The following is a 21387-nucleotide window of genomic DNA, read 5'->3' as shown; positions in this document are numbered from 1 at the left end:
CCACCTAGCCCTTCCCCAGCGGTGAAAGACATAGAATGCACTGACGCACAACCACTTATGTTTCCTGATGATGAGGACATGGGAATACCACCTCAGCATGTCTCTGATGATGACGAAACACAGGTGCCAACTGCTGCGTCTTTCTGCAGTGTGCAGACTGAACAGGAGGTCAGGGATCAAGACTGGGTGGAAGACGATGCAGGGGACGATGAGGTCCTAGACCCCACATGGAATGAAGGTCGTGCCACTGACTTTCACAGTTCGGAGGAAGAGGCAGTGGTGAGACCGAGCCAACAGCGTAGCAAAAGAGGGAGCAGTGGGCAAAAGCAGAACACCCGCCGCCAAGAGACTCCGCCTGCTACTGACCGCCGCCATCTGGGACCGAGCACCCCAAAGGCAGCTTCAAGGAGTTCCCTGGCATGGCACTTCTTCAAACAATGTGCTGACGACAAGACCCGAGTGGTTTGCACGCTGTGCCATCAGAGCCTGAAGCGAGGCATTAACGTTCTGAACCTGAGCACAACCTGCATGACCAGGCACCTGCATGCAAAGCATGAACTGCAGTGGAGTAAACACCTTAAAACCAAGGAAGTCACTCAGGCTCCCCCTGCTACCTCTTCTGCTGCTGCCGCCTCGGCCTATTCTGCTGCTGCCGCCTCGGCCTCTTCCTCCGCCTCTGGAGGAACGTTGGCACCTGCCGCCCAGCAAACAGGGGATGTACCACCAACACCACCACCACCACCTCCGTCACCAAGCGTCTCAACCATGTCACACGCCAGCGTTCAGCTCTCCATCTCACAAACATTTGATAGAAAGCGTAAATTCCCACCTAGCCACCCTCGATCCCTGGCCCTGAATGCCAGCATTTCTAAACTACTGGCCTATGAAATGCTGTCATTTAGGCTGGTGGACACAGACAGCTTCAAACAGCTCATGTCGCTTGCTGTCCCACAGTATGTTGTTCCCAGCCGGCACTACTTCTCCAAGAGAGCCGTGCCTTCCCTGCACAACCAAGTATCCGATAAAATCAAGTGTGCACTGCGCAACGCCATCTGTGGCAAGGTCCACCTAACCACAGATACGTGGACCAGTAAGCACGGCCAGGGACGCTATATCTCCCTAACTGCACACTGGGTAAATGTAGTGGCAGCTGGGCCCCAGGCGGAGAGCTGTTTGGCGCACGTCCTTCCGCCGCCAAGGATCGCAGGGCAACATTCTTTGCCTCCTGTTGCCACCTCCTCCTTCTCGGCTTCCTCCTCCTCTTCTTCCACCTGCTCATCCAGTCAGCCACACACCTTCACCACCAACTTCAGCACAGCCCGGGGTAAACGTCAGCAGGCCATTCTGAAACTCATATGTTTGGGGGACAGGCCCCACACCGCACAGGAGTTGTGGCGGGGTATAGAACAACAGACCGACGAGTGGTTGCTGCCGGTGAGCCTCAAGCCCGGCCTGGTGGTGTGTGATAATGGGCGAAATCTCGTTGCAGCTCTGGGACTAGCCAATTTGACGCACATCCCTTGCTTGGCGCATGTGCTGAATTTGGTGGTGCAGAAGTTCATTCACAACTACCCCGACATGTCAGAGCTGCTGCATAAAGTGCGGGCCGTCTGTTCGCGCTTCCGGCGTTCACATCCTGCTGCTGCTCGCCTGTCTGCGCTACAGCGTAACTTCGGCCTTCCCGCTCACCGCCTCATATGCGACGTGCCCACCAGGTGGAACTCCACCTTGCACATGCTGGACAGACTGTGCGAGCAGCAGCAGGCCATAGTGGAGTTTCAGCTGCAGCACGCACGGGTCAGTCGCACTACAGAACAGCACCACTTCACCACCAATGACTGGGCCTCCATGCGAGACCTGTGTGCCCTGTTGCGCTGTTTCGAGTACTCCACCAACATGGCCAGTGGCGATGACACCGTTATCAGCGTTACAATACCACTTCTATGTCTCCTTGAGAAAACACTTAGGGCGATGATGGAAGAGGAGGTGGCCCAGGAGGAGGAGGAGGAGGAGGAGGAAGAGGGGTCATTTTTAGCACTTTCAGGCCAGTCTCTTCGAAGTGACTCAGAGGGAGGTTTTTGGCAACAGCAGAGGCCAGGTACAAATGTGGCCAGCCAGGGCCCACTACTGGAGGACGAGGAGGACGAGGATGAGGAGGAGGTGGAGGAGGATGAGGATGAAGCATGGTCACAGCGGGGTGGCACCCAACGCAGCTCGGGTCCATCACTGGTGCGTGGCTGGGGGGAAAGGCAGGACGATGACGATACGCCTCCCACAGAGGACAGCTTGTCCTTATCCCTGGGCAGCCTGGCACACATGAGCGACTACATGCTGCAGTGCCTGCGCAACGACAGCAGAGTTGCCCACATTTTAACCTGTGCGGACTACTGGGTTGCCACCCTGCTGGATCCACGCTACAAAGACAATGTGCCCACCTTACTTCCTGCACTGGAGCGTGATAGGAAGATGCGCGAGTACAAGCGCACGTTGGTAGACGCGCTACTGAGAGCATTCCCAAATGTCACAGGGGAACAAGTGGAAGCCCAAGGCCAAGGCAGAGGAGGAGCAAGAGGTCGCCAAGGCAGCTGTGTCACGGCCAGCTCCTCTGAGGGCAGGGTTAGCATGGCAGAGATGTGGAAAACTTTTGTCAACACGCCACAGCTAACTGCACCACCACCTGATACGCAACGTGTTAGCAGGAGGCAACATTTCACTAACATGGTGGAACAGTACGTGTGCACACCCCTCCACGTACTGACTGATGGTTCGGCCCCATTCAACTTCTGGGTCTCTAAATTGTCCACGTGGCCAGAGCTAGCCTTTTATGCCTTGGAGGTGCTGGCCTGCCCGGCAGCCAGCGTTTTGTCTGAACGTGTATTCAGCACGGCAGGGGGCGTCATTACAGACAAACGCAGCCGCCTGTCTACAGCCAATGTGGACAAGCTGACGTTCATAAAAATGAACCAGGCATGGATCCCACAGGACCTGTCCGTCCCTTGTCCAGATTAGACATTAACTACCTCCCCATAACCATATATTATTGGACTCCAGGGCACTTCCTCATTCAATCCTATTTTTATTTTCATTTTACCATTATATTGCGATGCTACCCAAAGTTGAATGAACCTCTCCTCTGCCTGTGTGCTAGGCCTAAATATATGCCAATGGACTGTTGCAGTGGTGGCTGACATGAAGCCTGATTCTCTGCTATGACATGCAGACTAATTCTCTGCTGACATGAAGCCAGATTGTCTGTTACGGGACCTCTCTCCTCTGCCTGGGTGCTGGGCCTAAATTTATGACAATGGACTGTTGCAGTGGTGGCTGACGTGAAGCCTCATTCTCTGCTATGACATGCAGACTGATTCTCTGCTGACATGAAGCCAGATTGTCTGTTACGGGACCTCTCTGCTCTGCCTGTGTGCTAGGCCTAAATATATGCCAATGGACTGTTGCAGTGGTGGCTGACGTGAAGCCTGATTCTCTGCTATGACATGCAGACTGATTCTCTGCTGTCATGAAGCCAGATTGTCTGTTACGGGACCTCTCTGCCTCTGCCTGTGTGCTAGGCCTAAATATATGACAATGGACTGTTGCAGTGGTGGCTGACGTGAAGCCTGATTCTCTGCTATGACATGCAGACTGATTCTCTGCTGTACATGAAGCCAGATTGTCTGTTACGGGACCTCTCTGCTCTGCCTGTGTGCTAGGCCTAAATATATGCCAATGGACTGTTGCAGTGGTGGGTGACGTGAAGCCTGATTCTCTGCTATGATATGCAGACTGATTCTCTGCTGACATGAAGCCAGATCCTCTGTTACGGGACCTCTCTCCTCTGCCTGGGTGCTGGGCCTAAATTTATGACAATGGACTGTTGCAGTGGTGGCTGACGTGAAGCCTGATTCTCTGCTATGACATGCAGACTGATTCTCTGCTGTCATGAAGCCAGATTGTCTGTTACGGGACCTCTCTGCTCTGCCTGTGTGCTAGGCCTAAATATATGCCAATGGACTGTTGCAGTGGTGGGTGACGTGAAGCCTGATTCTCTGCTATGATATGAAGACTGATTCTCTGCTGACATGAAGCCAGATTGTCTGTTACGGGACCTTTCTCCTCTGCCTGGGTTCTGGGCCTAAATTTATGAAAATTGACTCTTACAGTGGTGGGTGACGTGAAGCCTGATTCTCTGCTATGATATGAAGACTGATTCTCTGCTGACATGAAGCCAGATTGTCTGTTACGGGACCTTTCTCCTCTGCCTGGGTTCTGGGCCTAAATTTATGAAAATTGACTCTTACAGTGGTGGGTGACGTGAAGCCTGATTCTCTGCTATGATATGAAGACTGATTCTCTGCTGACATGAAGCCAGATTGTCTGTTACGGGACCTTTCTCCTCTGCCTGGGTTCTGGGCCTAAATTTATGAAAATTGACTCTTACAGTGGTGGGTGACGTGAAGCCTGATTCTCTGCTATGACATGCAGACTGATTCTCTGCTGACATGAAGCCAGATTCTCTGTTACGGGACCTCTCTCCTCTGCCTGTGTGTGCTGGGCCTAAATATATGCCAATGGACTGTTGCAGTGGTGGCTGACGTGAAGCCTCATTCTCTGCTATGACATGCAGACTGATTCTCTGCTGACATGAAGCCAGATCCTCTGTTACGGGACCTCTCTCCTCTGCCTGTGTGTGCTGGGCCTAAATATATGCCAATGGACTGTTGCAGTGGTGGCTGACGTGAAGCCTCATTCTCTGCTATGACATGCAGACTAATTCTCTGCTGACATGAAGACAGATTCTCTGTTACGGGACCTCTCCTCCTCTGCCTGGGTGCTGGGCCTAAATATATGCCAATGGACTGTTGCAGTGGTGGCTGACGTGAAGCCTCATTCTCTGCTATGACATGCAGACTGATTCTCTGCTGACATGAAGCCAGATTCTCTGTTACGGGACCTCTCTCCTCTGCCTGTGTGTGCTAGGCCTAAATATATGCCAATGGACTGTTGCAGTGGTGGCTGACGTGAAGCCTCATTCTCTGCTATGACATGCAGACTGATTCTCTGCTGACATGAAGCCAGATCCTCTGTTACGGGACCTCTCTCCTCTGCCTGGTGTGCTGGGCCTAAATATATGCCAATGGACTGTTGCAGTGGTGGCTGACGTGAAGCCTCATTCTCTGCTATGACATGCAGACTGATTCTCTGCTGACATGAAGCCAGATTCTCTGTTACGGGACCTCTCTCCTCTGCCTGTGTGTGTGCTGGGCCTAAATATATGCCAATGGACTGTTGCAGTGGTGGCTGACGTGAAGCCTCATTCTCTGCTATGACATGCAGACTAATTCTCTGCTGACATGAAGACAGATTCTCTGTTACGGGACCTCCCTCCTCTGCCTGGGTGCTGGGCCTAAATATATGCCAATGGACTGTTGCAGTGGTGGCTGACGTGAAGCCTCATTCTCTGCTATGACATGCAGACTGATTCTCTGCTGACATGAAGCCAGATTCTCTGTTACGGGACCTCTCTCCTCTGCCTGTGTGTGTGCTGGGCCTAAATATATGCCAATGGACTGTTGCAGTGGTGGCTGACGTGAAGCCTCATTCTCTGCTATGACATGCAGACTAATTCTCTGCTGACATGAAGCCAGATTCTCTGTTACGGGACCTCTCTCCTCTGCCTGTGTGTGTGCTGGGCCTAAATATATGCCAATGGACTGTTGCAGTGGTGGCTGACGTGAAGCCTCATTCTCTGCTATGACATGCAGACTAATTCTCTGCTGACATGAAGACAGATTCTCTGTTACGGGACCTCCCTCCTCTGCCTGGGTGCTGGGCCTAAATATATGCCAATGGACTGTTGCAGTGGTGGCTGACGTGAAGCCTCATTCTCTGCTATGACATGCAGACTGATTCTCTGCTGACATGAAGCCAGATTGTCTGTTACGGGACCTCTCTCCTCTGCCTGGGTGCTGGGTAGTGTTGAGCGCGAATATTCGAAAAGCAAATTTTTTTCGCGAATATCGCAACTTCGCGATTTCGCGAATATTTCGAATATAGTGCTATATATTCGTAAAAACGAATATTCGTTTTTTGTTTTTTCCCCCCCCCCCCCACAAAATTACAGTACACATATAATTGATTGTTTCCCAAAGGTCCAACAGCTCAGATCTTACTCACATTGCCTAGAAAGTGATTGAGGCGCGAATCTTCGTAAGGCGATTTTATTAGCGCACATGCGAATATCGGCACGTCCCAGAACAGAGGCAAAGGGCTTTGCATTCATACATTAGTGAATTGAGTTGCGAATCTTCGTAAGGCGATTTTATTAGCGCACATGCGAATATCTACACTTGTCCCAGAACAGAGGCAAAGGGCTTTGCATTCATACATTAGTGATTGAATTGAGCTGCGAATCTTCGTAAGGCGATTTTATTAACGCAAATGCAAATATCTACACTTGTCCCCAGAACAGAGAGGCAAAGGCCTGTGCATTCATATAGTATAGCACCATATTCGCGAATACGTAGAACTTCGTAAAATTCGATTAACGAAAATTCGTATTTTTTATTTTACTTTCCACCTTACAGATTACATTGATCTGTACTCTGTCAACTACTGTCATCACCCCCCACTGTATCTCGATTGATTCCCAAAAGTCTCACATTCCCTAGAAAGTGATTGAGGTGCGAATCTTCGTAAGGCGATTTTATTAGCGCACATGCGAATATCGGCACGTCCCAGAACAGAGGCAAAGGGCTTTGCATTCATACATTAGTGATTGAATTGAGCTGCGAATCTTCGTAAGGCGATTTTATTAACGCAAATGCAAATATCTACACTTGTCCCCAGAACAGAGAGGCAAAGGCCTGTGCATTCATATAGTATAGCACCATATTCGCGAATACGTAGAACTTCGTAAAATTCGATTAACGAAAATTCTTTTTTTTTATTTTACTTTCCACCTTACAGATTACATTGATCTGTACTCTGTCAACTACTGTCATCACCCCCCACTGTATCTCGATTGATTCCCAAAAGTCTCACATTCCCTAGAAAGTGATTGAGGTGCGAATCTTCGTAAGGCGATTTTATTAGCGCACATGCGAATATCTACACTTGTCCCAGAACAGAGGCAAAGGGCATTGCATTCATACATTAGTGATTGAATTGAGTTGCGAATCTTCGTAAGGCGATTTCATTAGCGCACATGTGAATTTTGCATAAATATATGTATTATGCGATGCGAAAATTCGAATTATCGCATATGCGAAATAATAACGAATTTGAATAATCGCGAATATTTTACGAATATTCTTTCGAATATTCACAAAATTTCGCGAATTCGAATATGGGACATGCCGCTCAACACTAGTGCTGGGCCTAAATTTATGACAATGGACTGTTGCAGTGGTGGGTGACGTGAAGCCTGATTCTCTGCTATGACATGCAGACTGATTCTCTGCTGACATGAAGCCAGATTGTCTGTTACGGGACCTCTCTCCTCTGCCTGGGTGCTGGGCCTAAATATATGCCAATGGACTGTTGCAGTGGTGGCTGACGTGAAGCCTCATTCTCTGCTATGACATGCAGACTAATTCTCTGCTGACATGAAGCCAGATTGTCTGTTACGGGACCTCTCTCCTCTGCCTGGGTGCCGGGGCCTAAATATCTGAGAATGGACTGTTCCAGTGGTGGGTGACGGGAAGCCAGATTCTCTGCTATGGAACCTCTCTCCAATTGATTTTGGTTAATTTTTATTTATTTAATTTTTATTTTAATTCATTTCCCTATCCACATTTGTTTGCAGGGGATTTACCTACATGTTGCTGCCTTTTGCAGCCCTCTAGCTCTTTCCTGGGCTGTTTTACAGCCTTTTTAGTGCCGAAAAGTTCGGGTCCCCATTGACTTCAATGGGGTTCGGGTTCGGGACGAAGTTCGGATCGGGTTCGGATCCCGAACCCGAACATTTCCGGGATGTTCGGCCGAACTTCTCGAACCCGAACATCCAGGTGTTCGCTCAACTCTAATAGATAGATATGAGGTAGATAGATAGATAATAGATAAGTATGAGATAGATAATAGATAAGTATGAGATAGATCGATAGATAGATAGATAGATAGATAGATCGATAGATAGATATGAGGTAGATAATTAGATAGATATTATAAAGATAGATATGAGATAGATAGATAGATAGATAGATAGATAGGTAGGTAGGTAGGTAGGTAGGTAGGTAGGTAGATAGATAGATAGATAGATAGATAGATAGATAGGTAGGTAGGTAGATAGATAGATAGATAGATAGATAGATAGATAGGAGGTAGACCTTCAGAGCTAAGGAAAATTACTTTTGGTCAGACGGTGCAGAGAACGTCAGATCAAACTGAAACACATGCAGTAAATCCACTTACTTGAACATCTGTTCATGTCGGGTGCTCTCAGTCCATAGTATCCAGGAGGACAGGAATGCAAACACTCTCCGTACTGCCTCATCCCTTCTCTCCGCAGAAAGAAAAACAGTTTTGGTTGGCAGCGGATACACCCATTGTCTTTCGAGCACGACAGACAACCTTTGCATGTTGGGTTAGTTCCATAACTGGCTGTAAAATAAAATGTGCACAGTCAGTTTAGAAGACTAGATGAGGAGGAAGAGCATGAACATCAGTGGTACCTCACCGATGGATGGGCGGCAATAGTCTCATTTCTTACTGCACATATACTGAATCTCAACAAATGGAACTTGACCCAAATTTTGCAAAAATTTGAGTTGCATCCCAATCCAAATATTTGGTAATTCAATTCGGGCAAATCTTAGAGATTAAGAGAGAAGGGGATGGGCATAAAATAAGATAAAAAAGAAAAAAAAAAAAAGTGAGGGACAGGAGGAAAAAAAATATGACTCCTATTAGATCTCAAAGTGTCACACAAATTTTCAGGCCAATTGGAGCACTTTAGATTAAAGGTTTTTTTCAGGCTCCTGATATTGATGACCCATCTTCAGAATAGGTTTAATAAACAATGAGCGAGGGCCAACAACCCGCACTCCCACCGATTAGCTGTTCCTGCAGCTTCCAGCCCTGGAACTAGCACTTTAAATAGAACAGGACGCACAGCTCCGTTCAAAGTGTAGTGGCCGTGCTGGGTTACTGCAGCTCAGACCTCATTCACTTCAGTGGGAGATGAGCTGCAGTACCCAACACGGCCACTACACTTGGAACAGAACTGTGCTTCCCACTCAATTAAAGAGCTCGTTCCAGCGCTGGAGGCTGCAGAGAACAGCTGATCGGTGGTAGGGTGTCGGACCCTCATTGGTTGGATGTTTATGACTTATCTTGAGGATAGTTCATCAACATGAGGAGTCTTAAAAACCTCTTTAAGGGCACATGCACACGAGTGTAATGGCTCAGTTACAGATTGTAATTGGCCGGTCCGCAATATACGGGCAATGGCCGTGGTACGGATGTGGACCCATCGACTTGAATGAGTCAGGGATCCGCCAGATACGACCAAAGATAGAACATCTATTTTTTTTTTTGCAGTGCAAGGGCACGGATGGGAAGACCACGGAAGCTCTACAAAGCGCTTCCATAGGATTAGGGGTCTGTGCCTCTGCACCGCAAAAGATGCCATGTCTTATCTTTTGCGATAACTTGCAAATCATGTTGCAAATCATGGACCCATTCAAGTCAATGAGTCCGCATTCACAGGCTGAACTGTCCGCATAAAAACGGATCCGCATTTATGCGGACAGCATACGGCCGTCTGAATGAGCCCTTAGTAGCCTATCCTAGCCATATGCTGCCAATGTCTGATGCTATAATCACGTTCAGAAGAACTAGCCAAGCACACTAGCTCAAGTTTTCTCTGCAGTGAATGGAGAGGATGCCACCATGGGCAGACTGGCCATAGACCCTACAGATAAATTTACCCAGAGAGCTGATGCCAAGTGGGCCACCCAGGCCCTCCTCTTCGCCACCAGCCAATTACACAAAGATCTGAAGCTCTCAGCAGTAATTCATGTATTTTGTGCTGCACTATGGTATTTGGCTCTGCTGGGGCGGTATTTTGTTCTGCACTGTGGTATTGCTGGCCCCGCCTACTTCTGCCTACAACATGGGGCCACTTTAGTTTTTTTTCTAGGGCCACTTCCCTGTTCGTCCCTGAATGTCACTGTGCACTCTACTTCACTTCAGAGGCCCCATTCTGGAGACAGAAGCAGGTCCCAGAGGTTAGAATACACAAAATTAGGCCCTAGTAAGACCCTCGGGATTTAACCCTCAAATACACCACTGGTCAGAAGACCAAAGAAAGTCCCTATAGGGGTCTACTAATTTGGAAAATAAAAGCCAAATACTTTATTTGATTCATTTTAAAAGGGAATTGATAGATATCCCACAAAAACCACACATTTTAAAACTATCAGGTGGCGTTGCAAATTTGTGTAAAAAACTTTTTGCTTTCCTCTCATTAACTTTGAGAGAATATATGTGCAGGTAGGTGGTTGGTGACAGTTGACCACAATTGGGTATGTCCTATTGCTTGGTGTCCCGGGACCTGGGCCCAAGTTCCGGACACCAATACGTTGTTTGTCTTTGCACTGGTATCACAACGGTGCCACACTAGTTTCACATACACAGAACTAAAGCCCTACTAATACGTGGGGTTTACACATTTGCTGCCAGCTGAGCTAAAAAGAGCGCCTAACACTAGTCCCCACCCAACATGTTTCGCCGCGATGCGGCTTCGTCAGGGGTTCGGGGTATTAGCGTCGGCGCGCTGAACAAACAAGGGTTATATGCCCTAGGTAACGCCCCGTTTGTGTGTTACAAGAGACCCATTGGTCATAACCGCAAAAGCGCGGGGGGGGGGGGGGCGTGTCTCCGAAGTCACGTGTGCAGTCGCCTAGCGGTGAGGTCACCGCAGGCTGTATGCGCCCGGCCGTAACCGTGTGTAAGCAGCTGTTAGGCTATTGGTTACGGCCATCAGGGGCGTAACTAGTGCATGACGTGCACAGGCGCCCAGCGATTACCTCATCACCAGGCGTCCACCGAGCCAGTCATTGACGCCGTCTGATGACAGCGCACTCATCGTCATCAACTCACCACCTCCCCGTAAGGGAAATGGGAGTGGTTATCTAAAAAGATACAATAACTACACTGGATACATGTTAGAATGACTGGATACAGGCAAATAGACGTTGTTTACCTAGATAGGGAGAAAGGAGCAAGGTGAAGAGATACACACAGCGATTTATACACTGTGTCTGATTCACTGGTCAGAATCATTTGTCATATAGTATCTATCACTCTGTTCCATTTTACCACAGCATATATAACCTTGTCAGCTCTACAAAGGTTTTATAGGGATAGTCTTATCACCTTATAAATATTTTATAGATTTATTTTATTTTTATCATTTAATCCTCTCATAGATGACAAAATTTCTTTTTTGCAGAATCTTATAATTAATATTATTTACAAAAAGGCAGAAAAGGAGAAGCCTTCATTGAGGCCAGATGGGGTTTGACTTGACAGTCTATATATCCATTTGGCCTCTTCTCTTAATAGTCTAATGTCCAGATTTCCAGATCTAGGGCCCAATTTAACTTGGGAAAGCCCCCAGAATTTCAATACATCTATCCGGCCATTATGAATATATGACACATGTCTATATAAAGAAGTGTCTTTTTTCGTGTTAATTGCACTGATGTGTCCCGAAATCCGTCTCCTCAGTTCCTGAACCGTCTTGCCAACATACAACTTGGGACATGTACAGGAAGCTACATACACCAAACCACTGCTCTTGCAGTTAAACCAGTCACGAATTTCATACTCCCTTCCATCAACTGGGTTCACGAACCTTTTAATCTTTGGTAGGAAGGTACAGAAAGAACAACCACCACATGGATATGAACCAGGAACTTAGGAGACGGATTTCGGGACACATCAGTGCAATTAACACGAAAAAAGACACTTCTTTATATAGACATGTGTCATATATTCATAATGGCCGGATAGATGTATTGAAATTCTGGGGGCTTTCCCAAGTTAAATTGGGCCCTAGATCTGGAAATCTGGACATTAGACTATTAAGAGAAGAGGCCAAATGGATATATAGACTGTCAAGTCAAACCCCATCTGGCCTCAATGAAGGCTTCTCCTTTTCTGCCTTTTTGTAAATAATATTAATTATAAGATTCTGCAAAAAAGAAATTTTGTCATCTATGAGAGGATTAAATTATAAAAATAAAATAAATCTATAAAATATTTATAAGGTGATAAGACTATCCCTATAAAACCTTTGTAGAGCTGACAAGGTTATATATGCTGTGGTAAAATGGAACAGAGTGATAGATACTATATGACAAATGATTCTGACCAGTGAATCAGACACAGTGTATAAATCGCTGTGTGTATCTCTTCACCTTGCTCCTTTCTCCCTATCTAGGTAAACAACGTCTATTTGCCTGTATCCAGTCATTCTAACATGTATCCAGTGTAGTTATTGTATCTTTTTAGATAACCACTCCCATTTCCCTTACGGGGAGGTGGTGAGTTGATGACGATGAGTGCGCTGTCATCAGACGGCGTCAATGACTGGCTCGGTGGACGCCTGGTGATGAGGTAATCGCTGGGCGCCTGTGCACGTCATGCACTAGTTACGCCCCTGACGGCCGTAACCAATAGCCTAACAGCTGCTTACACACGGTTACGGCCGGGCGCATACAGCCTGCGGTGACCTCACCGCTAGGCGACTGCACACGTGACTTCGGAGACACGCCCCCCCCCCCCCGCGCTTTTGCGGTTATGACCAATGGGTCTCTTGTAACACACAAACGGGGCGTTACCTAGGGCATATAACCCTTGTTTGTTCAGCGCGCCGACGCTAATACCCCGAACCCCTGACGAAGCCGCATCGCGGCGAAACATGTCGGGTGGGGACTAGTGTTAGGCGCTCTTTTTAGCTCAGCTGGCAGCAAATGTGTAAACCCCACGTATTAGTAGGGCTTTAGTTCTGTGTATGTGAAACTAGTGTGGCACCGTTGTGATACCAGTGCAAAGACAAACAACGTATTGGTGTCCGGAACTTGGGCCCAGGTCCCTGGACACCAAGCAATAGGACATACCCAATTGTGGTCAACTGTCACCAACCACCTACCTGCACATATATTCTCTCAAAGTTAATGAGAGGAAAGCAAAAAGTTTTTTACACAAATTTGCAACGCCACCTGATAGTTTTAAAATGTGTGGTTTTTGTGGGATATCTATCAATTCCCTTTTAAAATGAATCAAATAAAGTATTTGGCTTTTATTTTCCAAATTAGTAGACCCCTATAGGGACTTTCTTTGGTCTTCTGACCAGTGGTGTATTTGAGGTCCCAGAGGTGATACCTGCACCTATCTGACACTTATGGAATATCCTAGTGATATGCCGTAATTGTTAAGATTGGAGAACCCCTTTAAGAGGCCTGCATCTTACGCATCTTTCTCCAGCACAGACTGGCAAATGGAAAGACCAGTCTTGATACATCCCCTCTCCGCCCCATACGTACCCGTTTTGTCTATAGCGTTCCATCAATAAAAAAAAAAAATCACATTGGGCCTCATTTATCGAAACGGTCTGAAAGTAATTGTTGCCCCTAGCAACCAGTCTGAGAAATGAAAGCAGAGTTCTGACTGGTTGCTAAGGGCAACAAAGATAGCCTTAGGCTTTTATTGCATTTTTGAGGGGTTTTACAGTTTTTGGAGCATTTTTATACATTTTTAGGCAAAATACACCCGTTCTCAGATGTTGTATGGGAGTCTATGGGAAATATTAAACGCAGGATGAGCATGCATTTTTTGTAGTGATTTTTTTATTTTTTTTAAATTGCAGCATGTTCTAGGTCTGATGTTTTTTTTCCCCCTCCTGGCCTGTTTTTCTCTTATAGACCTCAACTAGGGCACCGGCCGTGTTGAACTGGAGGAGCTGAGCAGATTGATGTATAGTTTTATGGGAAAAGATTTAGTAAAACGTGTCATTTATACATTTATATACCTGCTCATTCTGGGCTTTGTAGTCCAGGAGGCGGTCCTATCAGTGATTGACATCCTTCCCTCTATGACTGTTTATACAAAGATAGCTGTCAATCACTGATAGGACCGCCTCCTGGACTACAAAGCCCAGAATGAGCAGGTATATAAATGTATAAATGACAGGTTTTACTAAATCTTTTCCCATAAAACTATACATCAATCTGCTCCCCTCCTCCTGCTCTATAACCTGCTGCCTGCAGCGTACATTGCATTGTCATAATGTCAGGATCCCTTTAAAAAACAAACACAAGGCATGGAAAAAAAAAAAAAAACACCAGATGCCTCAAAAACATCTAAGAAAAAACACTACCAGACAAACGCTGATCCTTGCAGGTGTTTTTTGTTTTTGTTTTGTTTTTTACTCCCAAAAACACGCCTGGATCAAAACGGTGTGTGAAGGAACCCTTGCTGTTAGACAGTTTTGATAAATGAGGCCTAAAGGGTTTTCCTATAATCTGTGCCTGGAAATGGATTCCTGAGCTTCGTGTTTTTTGTAGACGGCCAACGGAAATCTCTGACTAACACAAATAGTTGGAAAACCTCCTCATCGTCATCATGAGAAAGAAAAGCATTGTGAGAAGAAAAATGTCCTGTCAGTCAGAAGTCATCCTGCCCGCTGTTTATGTGCATGTAGTCTGTAGGGATTACAGACCGCTGCACAGTGTCAGGAGGCTGCTTGGTGGCCTTTGATGTCAAGTGCTACTAGTGAGCTCAGCCCAGCCTACTGAGGAACGACAGGGACTCAGGAGGATTACTCCACACATCAGGCTTCAGCACAGACCTCTCTATTCTGACATATCACGTAAACTGCGTTCTAGATTTAGCAGAGCCAAAATTGTGATCTCACTCCTCAGGATAGGGGTCCGACACCCTGCACCCCCACTAATCAGCTGTTCTGCAGTAGCTCCTGGTTGGAGCAAGCTATGGCCACGCCTCTCCAATTCAATTTTATAGGAGCAGTGGTTCAGTACGCCGGTCTGTCCTTTCAGGGGCGGACAGGGAACTTAAAGTGGCTCTAGGACCAAATTGAAAGAATACGAGTAGGCGGAGCTATCAATAGCATGTTGTGGCACATGGTACCACCCCTGCAGAGCCAAATACTGCCGTGCATCACAAAACAGGGCTGTGTAGTTATGGCACCAGACTTGCTACAGAACAGCCGATTGTGGGGTGTGGGGCATAGGAACTCCGATCAGAGGATAGACTATAACGTGTAACGAGTTTGACAACCTCTGTCATATTTTCATACTATAGTACATAACATATCAGGATGAACAAATGGGAAGCGCACCACGTCAGTATTTTCAGCAGTCCCATAGAAATGAATGAAGGGTGGCTGCGCATGCGCAGTGCATGCACTTTGCATGCTCCTTTCTAAGGATAGTTGTGGGTGCCCAGATGTGGAACCTGCACCTATAAGATATTGGGGTGTATCCTAGCAATATGCCCCCAAGATTGGAATACCCGTTTAACACCACATCTGACAAAACTATTTTACAGTTAGATTTGATAAATGAGGCCCAAATGCATCTTAAAGGGGGATGTCTCACCTTGAACATTGGTGGCATGTCGGTAGGATATGCCACCAATGTCAGGTAGTTGCGGGTCTCAAAGATATCTCTAGAATGGAGCTCTCAAAAGTTCAGGAAACAGCAGGAAAGCATACTGCGCATGCGTGGCTGCCCTTCATTTATTTTTATAGAAGTGTCAAAAATAGCCAAGCGGCATGCTCGCCTATTTTCAGAAATTAATGGAGAGAGCAAGAGCGGCCACCGCTCCATTCGCTTGTATGGAACAGCTGGAAATCGCCAAGCCAGCACGCTATTTTCATAAGTCCCATAGAAATGAATAGAGGGTGGCCGCGCATGCGCAGTGCTCTCCCATTCTCTTTGGGAGCATCTTTCTTTATATAAAATGGACTTAGCTGCCCATAGCAACCAATCAGATTCCACCTTCTTTTGGAAAATGAAAGTATCAATCTGATTAGTTGCTATGGGCAACTAAACCAGTTTTTCTTTATACCAGTTTTAATAAATCTCCCTCAATGTGTACCTGCCCCAACACTGTCTTTGTTGTCCCTAGCAACCAATCAATCAGTGCTTAGTTTTCATGTTGTAAACTGCTCTGGAAAACTGAAAGCTGTGTTCTGATTGGTTGCCAGGGGCAACACACACAGTCCTACTGTTTGATAGTCTTGAAAAATGAGGCCTAGTTAAAGAATACGTTCAGAAAATAAAACTGTTATTTTACTTCCATGACACAACTATCCACAATCCCAGTTGTATGTACACATTTCCCCCTTTTCCAGTAGATATTGGGTAAAAACGTAAACAAAAAGCTCTGGGAATTGAGTTATACGTTCTACATTTCCATAAGTCCATTATAATGACATCATGTATTTAATCCAGGACAGAAATCCATTTGAGGAGATACAGTTTCCCTCTGAATCTCCATACCAGCACACGTATTGATTTTCACTCCTGTTTTAAACAGTTTTTTGCTTTCTGTCCTTGCGCGATCAAAGCAGACGAGATCACGTGAAATCCTCTAAATATGATTCAAATATGTATTAAATCCCTTACAGGCGGAGATGTTTGTGTGTGTAGAACATAGAATTAGATGTAGTAGAGCTGAATTTACTGTTCATCTTCTCAGTACGCCTTGATAACACCCTGCGGAGATCCTGTACAGTGGGACACGGAGTGGCAGAGGTTCTGTATTATGGCCTCCCATGGGCATCATACTCATAGTTGCCAACTGTCCCAAATTTGCAAGGACTGTCCCTAATTTTCAGTGGCGGTCCTGGCAAATCTTGGCAGGCCCAATTGGTTGGGTGGGTGCTGGGTATTCCCAAGGGTGGAGGTTACCTGCCCCAAATTTACCAACTACAATGTTGGCAAATATAAAGGATGGCATGCATTATCTAGGGGGGAAAACCTCTGTAATAGGGTATGCAATGATTTCAACTTGTGGGCAAAAAAACCCCTCCATATTTAGACCCCTCAACCACAACAGTGTCCGCTTTGCAGTCCCTTTGGAGTCCTCTAGCCACCACTATGCTACTCCAGATATAGGTGCGGGTCCCAGCGGTGGGACCCGCACCTATAAGACAATGGGGACATATCCTAGCCATGGTGCTGACTCTTCAAACACATGACTGGTGGATCTGCTGGGAGTCAGACCCCCAACGATCTAATACTGATATGACCTATCCTGAGGATAGGTCATCAATATCGAACTCCCAGAAAGCCTCTCTAATGGAAGTTGTGCTATTAACATAATTCACTATGCTGTATAAATATGAGCTGCCCTTGAAACTACCAGGGTCATAAAAACAATAAAACATGGGGTACTGTAAATGCATTTTGTTGCTTTCTCTCCTTTACAACACGTAAAAAGCCATAAAACAGATGTCATTGTCAATTAATTGCTTCTCCATTTTTTCAAAATATTGTCTTGACTAGTCCACTTCAAAAACATCCATCTGCCGCATGGAGGTGGCAAGAAAAATACAATTCTTCAAGTAAGGGAACGGAATAAAGAAAGCCTGACAATGGTACTGCATATCAAAGTGGCCTCAGAACACAGTAGGAATCAAAGGTGGAGAAGACACAAGATGCCAGCCATCTGCCTGTGAATAGCCTCTCCAGCAAGGACCATGTTATCACAAGCAACTTCAATAATGCTCTTCAGGTCAGCAACGTCTTCGCGAATAGCAAAGACCATCAGGACAATGGCAAGGTGGTGGGTAGTAAAAAATGGATTCATATCCAACAGAGTTGTTTGGGGGTCTTACGAGAAGATCTATATGTAAGTAGACAAGAGATGTACTCAAAAGACCGCCACACCTTAAATCGGATTATCAGTTCTCTTATATCTTGTGTATAGGCCTCTTCTTTGAGAAGACCATCCATGTAGGAGACCATTTTTATGAAAATGTAGGTGGTTGTCCCAGAGAGGTTTCACAGTAAATTCCTAGCCAAATAAAAAAAAAAATAAGACTTTGAAAATGTAACCCCAACCCTGGGTTTTCAAATGTGATTTTTTATATATTTTTTATATGTAGAATGAAAAACAATATCCTACAGCGATACTACCGCATTCTATCCTGCTCTTTACCACTACGTCTCCCTTCCAATAGCGGCTTTAGTCTTAAGTAGGCCATCTGGCCGAAATGTTACACTAAAAGCCGCAGTAAGGGCTCTTTCACACTTGCGGCAGGACGGATCCGGCAGGCTGGTCTCCCTGTCGGATCCGTCCTTCCGCTGTTTTGCCGTATCGCCGGACCGCCGCTCCATCCCCATTGACTATAATGGGGACGGGGGCGGAGAAAGTCGCCGGACTAAAAAGTCCTGCATGTCCGACTTTTTAGTCCGGCGGCTTTCGCCGTGCACCGCCGGAGCTCCGCCCCGTCCCCATTATAGTCAATGGGGACGCAGCGGCGGTCCGGCGAAACAGCAGAAGGACGGATCCGACAGGGAGACCAGCCTGCCGGATCCGTCCTGCCGCAAGTGTGAAAGGGGCCTAAGCCGAAAAAATAATAAAATAATAAATTTTTCTATATCATACGCTGGAGTCTTTGTATTACTGATAATTGGGACGGGAACCCTACTCCAAGCACAAGCCGCAGAGTGCGACAAGGTTCCAATAGAAATATATATATAACATTTTTTATATAATATTTTGGTTGTGTTCCTTCATTTCATTCTTTATTCTTGTTACTACGTAAAAGGGTTTTCCCGAAGTATAACACTCACTGCCTATCCTGAGGATAGGCCATCAGTATCAGATCGGCGGGTGTCCGACTCCCGACACTACCATCGATCACCTATTTGAAGGCCCTAGGCCAGTGACATCACATTCATCTGTCACATGGCCAAGGCGCAGCTCAGCACCATTCAAGTGAATGGTCCTGGGCTGCAATACCAAGCACAGCCACTTGATAAATGACCCTCTAAGTGCTCAGCCTTAGGCTCCATCGCACATAGAGCTTTCCAGAGACATTAGGATTCCCTGCGACTCAGTTATAGAACATGAAAAACATTTTTCACATTCTTTTTCTGTTGGATTCAAACCGTATACAAAACAGAAAAAAAAACTGTGTGCCTCTGTATGAAATTTGGGTCAGGGGTGCAACTATGGGGATGCAGAGATTTCAGTTGCATGTATGCCTTGGTTCCTGAGGTCGCCCAAGGGCCCCTTTTCCACATAAGTCACCAGTATTGTCATTAATGGCACATGATATGTGGGGGGACTTGTTCCGTTTTGTCACCCAGGAGTTTCCAGTAATGCTTCCGATTGGGCCCCAAAAGGAGCTTATGGATGCAACTCTGAGGTTGCGGAGATCCATAATACATCCATGTGCATATGGAACCTAGATTGTAAGCCCCATTGGGGACAGTTGGATGCTAATGTCTGCAAAGCGCTGTGAAATATAGTAGCGCTATATACAGTAAATGCATAAACTAAATAAATTAAATCAATACATAATATGCATGACAAATACCCATAGTAAATAAGCCACTGACAGGTGGTCTTTGGGACCACCGCTAATTGACTACGGAACAATCATTTCTTTACCAGTGTGTATGGATGCGATATCTACAAGGAGGGCAAGAGCCATATACCCTCCATATATTTTGGCCCACTCAAAAAATTTGTAAGCACCTGCCCACTTTAAACCACCATATAGAGCCTAGACACAGTTTGATGATCATAGCCATTTACATGGTTTATTCCAGGTACAGTTCATTCTAGAAAATAGATTCCATGTTCACATAAAGCTTTAAGCAGGACTTATCTCACTCCCAGAAGACTACACCGCTCCCGGCCAAGACACAGAATTAATCCAGACCCATGTCAACAGAGCATGTGATTGCAAATTAACAGATGCAAGGATGCTTCCCCTTCATGTGTGGGATTTAACACTATAGTGACAGCTGCGGTAACAGAGGCTCCCTCTCCGTGTTTACATAGAGCTACATTCACCTCTTAACCTGGGAGCCCAGTAGGTCTTGGAAGACTCCATGGGATTACTATATATACAGTTAAGAAGATTTATCAGTGCGCCGCAGCTTTAAAACTGGAGTTCGAGCATCTGGAAAACTCTGGAAATTACTGCATTTTTCATTATATTCTTAAGTGAGTTTTCAAGACAAGTCATTTGGGTCCATCTTTTATCGGGCAGTGTCTCCTTGCAACAAAAGTACAAGTTTATTAGTTTGTGCTAGAAATGCATCTGTAAATACTTTTATCTAGTACCCGATAGGAGTTACAGCCCATATCTGAAAATGATCCTAAACAATAGACATGAATGCATTTCCCAAAAGTAGTTTCGGGTCCGATCCGGTCAAATCAGATTTGGTTTGAATAAGTTTGGTCTGAATTGAAAGTGTCCCGATTAAGTTGCGTATGACACGCTGGGATCTCCTATGACTGTTAGGGATGAGCGAATCGACTTTGAATGCTTTGTCCAGTATTACAATGTATTGGCTCCGATGAGCCGAAGTTATTAATTACAGTTTTTTACAGTAGAAATTAATTTCTTAAGTTATTACCCAAAGTCTCGCGAGACTTCGCAAAGTAACAACTTCGGCTCATCGGAGCCAATACATTCTAATAAGGTACAGAGCGCTCACTCTGTACAGTAGTCTAACAAAGTTTTATGCAAATCCCTAATGACTGTGTCCAAACTCTTTAAAGGGGTTGTCTCACTTCTGCAAATGGCATTTAGGGTCTATTCACACATCCGTAGTGCATTGCGGATCCGCAATACACCCGGCCGGCACCCCCATAGAAATGCCTATTCTTGTCCGCAATTGCGGACAAGAATAGGACATGCTCTATTTTTATTCCGGAGCCGTGGACCGAAAGATCGGCGGCGTGCTCCGGAAATGCGGATGCGAAGAGCACATAGTGCCGTCCCCATAGAGAATGAATGGGCCTGCACCCGTTCCGCACAATTGCGGAACGGATGCGGACCACAATTGTGGACGTGTGAATGGAGCCTTATCGTGTAGAGAAGGTTAATACAAGCCACTTACTAATGTATTGTGATTGTCCATATTGCTTCCTTTGGTGGCAGGATTCCTCTTTTTCATCACATTATACAAAGCTTGTTTCCATGGTTATGACCACCCTGCAATTCAGCAGCAGTGGTCGTGCTTGCACACTATAGGAAAAAGCACCAGCCTTTGTGAGCTTCTCACGGTCCTGGCCACCAGAGAGGCTGGTACTTTTTCCTATATTGTTCCAGCATGACCACCACTGATGGATTGCAAGGTGGTCGCAACCAAGGAAACAAGCCGTGTATAA

The 21387-nt window shown here is 46.1% G+C and overlaps 1 protein-coding gene across 1 annotated transcript in view; it reads right to left on the bottom strand.

The window, feature by feature from the left end:
- RSPO2 (R-spondin 2) overlaps positions 1-21387 on the bottom strand; it is a 168889-nt gene that overhangs the window by 57130 nt on the left and 90372 nt on the right. Inside the window, exon 2 of the mRNA XM_044295369.1 lies at positions 8410-8598. Coding sequence (XP_044151304.1) covers positions 8410-8598 — 189 coding nt within the window. The remainder of the gene's footprint in view (positions 1-8409; positions 8599-21387) is intronic.

This window comes from Bufo gargarizans, chromosome 5, assembly GCF_014858855.1.
Source record: "Bufo gargarizans isolate SCDJY-AF-19 chromosome 5, ASM1485885v1, whole genome shotgun sequence".
NCBI classification, from domain to species: domain Eukaryota; kingdom Metazoa; phylum Chordata; class Amphibia; order Anura; family Bufonidae; genus Bufo; species Bufo gargarizans.
Note: the sequence above shows the minus strand (reverse complement) of the source record. Positions and strands in the feature narration are given on the sequence as shown.